Here is a 9,264-nt window from a genome sequence, read left to right as displayed (position 1 = left end):
TTTTAAAACTAAAACGAAGAGTGTAGAAAAATAATATGAGCTTATTTAATTGTTTTATTTGTAATAAATATTATTAATTTTTATCAAATTAATTTAAAATAAATTTTTAAAGAGCAACATGGATAACATAATTAATATATCAATAATTATCTATTTAGTGATAATCTAATTTTAAAATTGTTCAGATCTCTCATTAAACAAATGTTATTAAAACATTCTATTTTTTGTGCGGATTGTAGTAATTGAAGTCTAATTCAATTCTCATAAGTAAAAAGCACATTATACGGTACGTATACTAATTAATTCAAATTTTAATTTTTAAATTTATGTTTTTGATTAAGACTTATTTTATTAAGGCGAAAGAAAGGATCTTAGGGGCAATGAGGGGAATAAATTGCGCTGTTTACGATAATACAATTTATTAAATAAATTCTCCTGATCGTCGTTACGTTTGCTTTACATTTATACAAAATTGGAAAAAGAATTTTCTTCATATTACTGAGATTCATTTGTTTTATTATTTGCATTTAGCGATGCAAATGCAACCCCATTTCTCGAATAGTCACTAGGTATTTATGTACAAAGTAGTTAACGCGTGGTGCATGAGCAATATTTACAATTCTATTTACAACAACCTCCAACCTTTTCAAGACAGGCAACATTGGCACAGATGAATTTTTTAACAGATTTGTGAGCCTTCACTTCTTTAAACTAATACTGTAAAGCCAATAGCGATCTCTCTCTCTCTCTCTCTCTCTCTCTCTCTCTCTCTCTCTTTTTCTTTCTCTCTCTCTCTCTCTCTCTCTCTCTCAAATTTGATTTTATTCGATTCTCTTTTCGAGATCATTTTAAGATCATTTATCCACATATTGCAATTGCATTGTAATTTTTAAGTCTGCCCTTTTCGCGCAGCCAAAAAAAAATTATTCCTCGGGATACGAGATTCGATAACAGATCCTTTCAGTGATTTCTAATCGGTATCGAACGTTACTGCTCTCATTCCCTCGCGGGATGCTGAGCGATTGCGTGATGAGATGTCAGCCCGGGATGAGACAGCATTCCTACGGAATAAAGTCCCGCGGGAGTTAAGATTCCCGGGTGTGAGCCGTAGAGCGCCGTATGATGCTGCCTTACAGCTGACATTCTCAACTTCTCGATTTCTGCTTCTTGCAAACGCTTCGCCTTGGCACGTCGGTTCTGAAACCAGATCTTCACCTGCAACAATAAATCAATTCAACTTTACAACGGCGTATTTTAATGTGAGTTCCGACACGATGATTAATATGGGATATAACGATCGATGTATAATAGCTTCCAAATTCATACGTGTTGCAAACGAGTAACGTTATATCAACGTAGAAAGAATACACAGAGAAATAATTGAATGCATAAACTAACTTTACACAAATTTTTAACAAAAATACAGAAAATAATTTATTTTCAAATCTGGAATAAATGCAGGCCAAAAAGTTTATTAAAAGGTACGAATAATAATGTCTGTGATGCTATCCATTAATATTGACTAGATATATCAACACAAAATTTGCCGGTTTGACGTTAATTTGGAGTACGGGAGTAATAAATTGCACCAGTTTTACGGCATCGTATAATTTTGTTCGACCGTTGGAATTTGCAGCTCGAACACTTGGCATCGCGTGTAAAATCTTTAAAATAAATTGGAAGGTAGAGCACATTAAATTCCATTTAAATGTCACTTTCGGGATATAATTTTGGCAAACGGCGTCTTTATGACATCGCGATAAAGTCGAAGAGAGGAACTGATAAATAATCCGCGATATCGTGGCGACGCATCTGCGGCTATAAACAAACCGTTATCCCTCCCTATAATTTTATCGACGTCTATCTTAATCGAATAATCGACGTTGTTGTCGGATCGTTTCGAAGCGGCAGCCTGCGCGGAAATTAGCTCATACGATTCGCGCTTTACCGTGTTCGTATGCGCGAAGGCACGCGAAATGCGTTTCGGAAATCACTGCCAGAGAATCGGGATCTCAGCCGGAGATAATTGGTCGGTCATCGCGTGCTATTGCGGAACGCGTTACAGGCAATTTGTAGTCTATTAATAAAATTACCGTCCTCTTTACTTTGTATCGCTGGTACGGGTAGCGCGCATTTACGCGCGCTAATTACCGCGCATCTGGCAGCGCCGTACAGTTACTATGACTAAGCTGTGACAGACATGCACAAACTGTTTTGACTCGTGAATGGCACCCGGCTGGCTCCGAGGAAATAAAAGCGGCGAAAGATATGCGAGAAGCGTATACCAATGCCAGTTTGAGAGTCTAGTCGCATGAAATCAGTTGCCACGCCGCATCTCGAAAAAACCACGATCTTCACGGCGGATCGGATATTAATGTGCTAATTTGATTGCATAACGAGTGAAGAATTTAAGATATTCGATAAAATTTCCAATTCTGGTTCTCCGTATCTCTATAAACTCTTGTAATAATTATAATAAGCTTATAATAATTTACAATAAACTAGCAATAAATTTAAGACGGTTGTAGAATAAACGCCGGTAGGAGTTGAACAAGTTTATAGTTTATTCGCTAATTAGTGCTAATAAGCGAAATGATGCTGGTATTTTAGAGAAATTTATTTTTAATCTTAAAAGAGAATTAGCCATGTCTTACTACCGAATATTTATGACTACATTTAAATTTATAAACTTTAAAATTATGCCGTGTGACGCAGCGTAACTATCAAGAGGATTTTGATATCAAATTTAGCATTCCGTCAACTTGTACACGAAGCAATAAATAGTAGATTTTTACCTGTGTCTCCGTGAGGTGCAATGACGACGAGAACTCTGCCCTCTCGGCGACGCTCAAGTACTGCCTCTCTCTGAACTTCTTCTCGAGGGCTAGCAACTGCTGGGTCGTGAAGGGCGTTCTGGGCTTTCGGTTTGGCTTGTGCTTCCTCAGGTTGCACTTAATCTTGGCTGGCTCGCCGTTCTCTGAAAGAAAAAAGGAACACGCTTTCAGTCCAAGTGCATGTTGCGCACGAGAACAGCGACGAGCATTATGCTCGTACGAACAAACTGACGGACAGATATCTCGCGAAGGTGTTCCGCGGGATAGGTAGGCCAACGGAGGAAAGGGCCCGAGACCGCAATGTCCCGTTTTTGTCGGCCTCGAACCGACGGAATAGCCCGGCAAGGGCAAACGCGTCTTTTTAGGGTGCAATTCATAATTTTTCCGTCGGAACGGCGCCGCAAACTGGCCTCATTACTTTTTTGCCGCCCGACCGCAAAATTCCGGCCGCGAATTGTTTCTACACGGCCGGGCCGCGGCTACCGCTCGCATAAGAGTGTCGATCGTAACGCCTGCTCGCGCGAAGAAAGACGTCGTTGGTGAGCTTGGTATTCTTCGCTCGCTGCTTAGAAAAAGACACGACCGCAGTATCGGTTAATTGCGCCTATACGGCTCGATGGTTAATATTGCATTATTTTGCTAACCATGGTAGTAAGATTTTATGATTCAATAGGAGTAGATATACTTAATTTCTTTAGATAAATCCGGATTTTATTAGTATCATTTTGTTGGATTAATATCAAACGAGAAGAAATCTTATAAAATTCTTAAATTTCATTACATTACAAGAATTTAGATGATGCAGATAAAAAATTATCTTCAAATTTTATGAATTTTTATGAATAATTAATTAAGAAATTAATATGAAAAATGCAAGGAAAATTTTGCGCTTTTTAAATAATTTACAATACTTTTTAATTGTTTCCAAATAAAATCCAAAACAGTTATTTCTTCATTTTCATCCACAATACATAGTTGGAGAGAAAATAATTATGTGTATAATAGATATATTTTAAATATCTAAAAGCTCTCAATGTACAGAGAATATCGTTCTATCCCTCCACGCCACGTTCAGATAATCGAGGACGCGTCAAGCTACTACGGAGCAGAAAGGAATACAGGGAGTCCGGTATCGGAATATATCGGTTATATTCCTCGAGATTTGTCTCGAGACAATTGACAGATTTGTAGAGCGGAGGTGAACAGCTTCTGTACCGAAGCAGCGAGCCGAGATCACGACGAGACAAAAGGCCACATCGTCGTCGTCTTGGCAGTTGCCGTTTCTGAATTTCAAATTCGTCGTCGGAACCGCCCTTCGCTCGCCTCCTCTCGCCTTGTTCTCATCCTTCCTCCCTGTCGCTGTTCCAAGATTCTCTACGCATCAGCCCGGACTTATAGCACGCTAGTATGCGCCATGCTCGATCCTACTTCGGAATTGTCCTTTGTATACGTTCCTCACCGCACGCTAAGGGTTCCAATTAGTCTCGGCATCCGGTGATCTCTCCGCGTCGCGGGGCCACCAAAAACGCGGGGGCCAATTTCAATCCGATGTTACCGATCGAGAATGTGCATTCGAAATAATTAGCTGATTCCGCCGAGATAAGCGTGTTCCACGAATGCAACGATCATCGGACGCAGTGCAAACTGGAAAGGAAGGATCGTGAACGGTTGGGTGTCTTTTATTGCATTGCATAACGATCGAAAGGATTAACGTTCTCGATATAATCGTGCTCGATTTCCTTACTGCGCCTGTGTATTTTGTAGCAATTTCAATCTGGATATTTACGAACAAAGTGAATAATGACGTAAAAACCATTATTTTGGAATTACATTATTTCTGATAAGAAATCATATCTTTATTTTAAAAAATTATGATCATGTCTAATTCATATAGCTATGTAAAATGAAAATAATAGGAAAAATTTACAATTGATTTTAAGAAATATAAAAAAATGTCTTAATAAATTCGTATGTTTAAAATATGTGAATTTTATGAATTTTTTGTATCAATTTTAGCAAAAGTATCATATGTTCTTTTTTCAATATAATATTCAAATTATATCAGAAAGCATTTTTAGGAGAATTGTGTATTGTTTATAATTGTCTGTATAACTTAAAGATAAAACTGCCTAAATTTCGCGACATTTGTACCACCAGTAAATTTTTTTACGGTACAGAATCACTTATTTAAGATAATCATGATAAAAGAACGATGGCGTAAAACTTTGAAGGGGTGCGCCGATCTGTGAAAATACCCTCTACGAGAGTTCATATTTCAGAATTATGGCATTTTGCCCGTATCATATATTTCACACGGGATCTTATTTGAGAATTATTTGTGTTTACAAGTAGCTATTTTTATTCTCGGGATAAATTTTCATGTAGTCTTACCTATATATATTCCTTTAATATACGTAAATATTAATTCAACTAGTTATTAGCAGCAGATATATATTTTCAATTATATATTTAAATTTTTTAATCAAAAAGATAAAGTAACCTTTTGAAATTCTTTAATACTTTAGATATACATTACCTATATATTTGTTATAAACTTAATCTAAAAATTTATTAAAAAATTGATAAAGTATTTACGCGCAGATATTATGTCACAAATAAATTGTACGTAAAAGAAAGTTTTGCATTAAAAAGAAACGTCTAAAAAGATATTCATACAGTAAATGGTTAACGTATAGAGACAAACAAGCCAATTAAATTTAGAAATGATTAAATGATAAAATGTTTGAAGAGCATTGAGGCAGATTTTATTGCGTAACAATATTAGATAAATATTTTATCTACGAATCACAAGAGAGTTCTTTCATAACAATCGTTTATCAAGCGAGAATACGTTGAGAATTGTTTGGCCCGATCGAGCGACGGTAGGCTATCGTTCCAGCAGTGGCCGAAACGGCCGTTAGAGAATCAATTTTTGTTCGCCGATTGCTCGATTTGTCTCGGAACGCCTTTCGATAATCACCCATTGTTTCGTTAAAAAATCCACGAGCTAGTTAAGTTCAGTCCTGCGTTTCTAGTCCTTTGTTTCCTTGGCGAGACAAAATGATGACTCAAATTGCCTCTTCAACAATCGTCTTTTGTAATCCGTAAATCGTTTAACGTAATTAGCGTTAGAGGTGATATCATTTATTTACAGTCGTGTCAAGTAGTTAAAGACATTATATGTCGGTTAGTGCTAATTATTTATGTTAGAATTAGAGAATTACGATTCAGAAACTTGTAGAAAATTATTAAATTGTTATAAGCTGTTGTAAAATCGTAAACAGAAAGTACATTTGCGTGATTATTACCACGAGATAGCCTTCTGCGAGGCTTATGTTCAGAATATCATCACGTTCAATATTACGTATCGATAAGGAGTAAAGTTGTCTGGATTCTATATAGCAGCGAGAAATTGCCATCCGTAAACCACGTCTGTAACCGCGTAATCGCTTTAGCCGCAATGAACCATGAAAAGAATCTGCCGAGAAACACAAAGGCGATTGGCACTCCGCCAAAGCTTAAAGACAATCGCAAACACAGTTGTCGTCACACGGCCAAATAGCTCGGCTCTTTTGAGATTAACGTTAGAACGATCAAATGATTAATGACTATTTAATGAAACGATTAATGGCTACTTAGGAGAACTATTATTCGGAACATAAAAGAAAATGAGATTTCTCTGTCAAATATCATGTTCTTTTCTGTAGTATAATCAATATATAGAGATTAGAATGTTTAGATATAAATGAGGACATCAAATTAGTCGAATTAATCATTCTAGCGTTAATATTTCAAACGAAAACAATATTTCAAAAATACATATAGAATGCGAAAATATCAAAGTTGACATTTACCGTTTAGAGGAGCATGATGAGAGAAATGAGAAGGGAAGAATGTAGCCGTGGCCGCGGCCGCCGCAACTGCATTCTGATGTCCGCCGCCCCAAACTGCAGAGTGAAAACCAGGCGGGATCTCCGGGATACCGCCGATGGTGGCAAAACCGCCGAGATAGGCCGGTGTCGGCCTAATAGGGGTTGGGCTGGACGGATGCTGAAGATCCTCCACGTCAACCAGTCTGCTCTCGTCGTCCTCTTCGATATCGTCCGTTTCTGAACACCTCGAGCGGGCTTCGCCGTGGGAGCTGCTTCTCGGTGATTGCGAACCGGCATCCTGATGGTTGCCGATGATCTTCGGAGACGAGGAACAACCTACTATGGGTTCCGGTGTAGTACTGACGTCCGTGGACGGATGCATGCGATAGTCGATGCTACCAGAGGTCGATCGTCTGCCGGGTGACTCGATATTGCAGGCATAGTCGATCGCTTCGTGATACCTCGGTGGTGTTCTGGATTCCGAAGTATTGTGAGGAGAGGTACAATGAATCAATCTGGTTTCTTGATTGAGGTTGGGCGACGATGACAAAATATATCTCGACGTTTTGAAATCGCACGGATGCTTCAACATACGAGGTTCCTGTCGAATCGGGTACGAGACGATCGGTGACGATCTGGGTGATGTTAGGATCGCGTTCTGCCTCGTCGAGGAATCCGACGTTTTTCTGGTGTCCGCTAGCAGAGCCGCGACGGAGAAACTCAATCGATGAGCCGGTTTGGGACTTGCCTGCAATGCCTGAGCCTCATCTGGCGAATCCGGACTGGTCGATGCAGGCGTCACCGGCGAGGTCATCCTTATTACTGTCATTCTTAGACGTCAATCGATCACGTTCGTATCGATTAGCACTGGTGAGATCCGCAATAACGGTGCCTCGATATCTGTAGTCTGAGAACTATCCGCTCATTTCGCGACGGACTATAGAAGCTCGACGTAGTTCACTACTTCACGAATGACTCTTCACTGACTCGCACATAGTTTCTTACGAATTCGGAATCCGGAGTTTGCTCGAAGAGTTCGCCGACGGTCAACTTGAAATTAGGACGCGCGCGAGGCACATCGATCACACCAGGGACTCTCGACGTTTGACAACTCTCGTGGATCAATGATCGTTGACCAGCAGCTCTGGATAGCCTCTAGCCAAGCCGAGCTCTCCGTGTGGACTGAGTTTGACCGCTTAGCCAGCACCGCCCTGATTTTTCGTTTTGCCTTCGGCTAAGCGTTCGTGGTGGGGTCGAACACTCGTCGACGGAAGAGCGGTCTCTTCGTGGAAGTGGGGAATCCGGGCGATAGAGCGAGAAGGAGAGGATCAGAATGGGGCGAGGCTGGGAACTACTAACGGGGGCATTCCTCGCGACGCTCCGCCCCGTGGCTGGAACCCAGGAGCAGGAGGAATTATCTATACAGCGATTTTTGTACCGAGGGATAAGTTTCTCTCGTGCAAATGCGACGTGCCGTCACGGAGCGAGAGCGGCGCGGTAAGGGGACGGCAACGAGGGAAAGATTTAATCGCCACTCGCTTTACTACGTCGGAGACGGTAATGAGCGCAATTGAGCAATTAGGCGGGGTGATTAAGATTGAAAAAAAAAAATTAAGAGCGCGGATGAGATAGTTTTCAATTGTCGGTGCATTAAATAACACCGATAATGCGAAGAGACTATATTTGGATTAGTCGATACAAAATGTCGTTTATGAAGTAAACAACACAACATTTTAATTTTTTTATCGCACTATCTTTTTGATAAATACTTCGATAGCTTAATCATTTTTTTAAGAAAAATTTGGAGAATTTAATTATGAAGATAATGTTGAAAACACAACATCGTTTTTAATTTTTTTGCGAGAAGAGAAGGAAATAACAAACTTGTTTGTTTTGCGATTAATTTTTAGTCAACAGATTTGATTTGAAGTAAAATTGGATTCGTGATTTTAAATTCGGCAAAGAATTTGCTTTTTTAGAAATTAATACAGTATTGAATCACCATTTCTTATTAAATTAATAAGCGATTTGTCATGTGTCTCGCTCTATTGTTCTAAATAACTTCGATATGACACAGTTATAACTTTCCAAAATAAGTGCCATAATTATTATATTGAATTAATTATAAATCATAACATATAACAATGCGAAATAAGGCATTAAATGTAAATTATAGTCGCCAATAAGGATTAAATCATGGTCGTAAGAAATATGCGAGACATGAAAATATGAGAATTTCGAAATTTCGACCATGCCTTCTCTCGGTCCAGTACGGAGATATACAGTTTGCTCGCGCACGTAGGTAGATAGGTAGGCATATCGATTCGCGGTCGAACGTCAACCCCTCTCAGTCTCGAGACTTCCCTCTCGACGTTCAGCCCCTAAATCGAGCCGTCGCGTCGCATCGCTCCGCGTCGCCGCGTGTCGGGAGATTTTTGGGGTTCGTCCGTGGTGCTCGTTTGTTCTGACGGCGCGCTGAGATTCCATCGTCGCCTACCCGTCCGTCATATTTACGGTGGCTCCGTCACGTAACTTCGCGATAAGCAAAAACAAATGAG

The 9,264-nt window shown here is 39.6% G+C and overlaps 1 protein-coding gene across 1 annotated transcript; it reads right to left on the bottom strand.

The window, feature by feature from the left end:
- Positions 1 to 402: 402 nt before the first annotated feature.
- Positions 403 to 7,906, bottom strand: LOC139822271 (uncharacterized). Its single transcript, XM_071793890.1, has 3 exons — positions 6,689 to 7,906; positions 2,796 to 2,977; positions 403 to 1,215 (listed from the first exon to the last, which is right to left on the bottom strand). Exons 1-3 carry the CDS (start codon positions 7,533 to 7,535, stop codon positions 997 to 999), a joined length of 1,248 nt encoding a protein of 415 aa, XP_071649991.1. The 5' UTR covers positions 7,536 to 7,906; the 3' UTR covers positions 403 to 996.
- Between the last annotated feature and the right edge of the window lie 1,358 nt (positions 7,907 to 9,264).

Source organism: Temnothorax longispinosus, chromosome 1 (assembly GCF_030848805.1).
Source record: "Temnothorax longispinosus isolate EJ_2023e chromosome 1, Tlon_JGU_v1, whole genome shotgun sequence".
In the NCBI taxonomy this organism is placed as follows: domain Eukaryota; kingdom Metazoa; phylum Arthropoda; class Insecta; order Hymenoptera; family Formicidae; genus Temnothorax; species Temnothorax longispinosus.
Note: the sequence above shows the minus strand (reverse complement) of the source record. Positions and strands in the feature narration are given on the sequence as shown.

Bases quoted from the DNA above. Each gene is read 5' to 3' on its own strand.
- LOC139822271 (XM_071793890.1), bottom strand. From the start codon at position 7,535: ATGACAGTAATAAGGATGACCTCGCCGGTGACGCCTGCATCGACCAGT. The intron at 2,978-6,688 runs GTAAATGTCAAC...TTTTTCTTTCAG, and splicing joins TCATCATGCTCCTCTAAACG to AGAACGGCGAGCCAGCCAAG. The intron at 1,216-2,795 runs GTAAAAATCTAC...TTATTGTTGCAG, and splicing joins TGCACCTCACGGAGACACAG to GTGAAGATCTGGTTTCAGAA.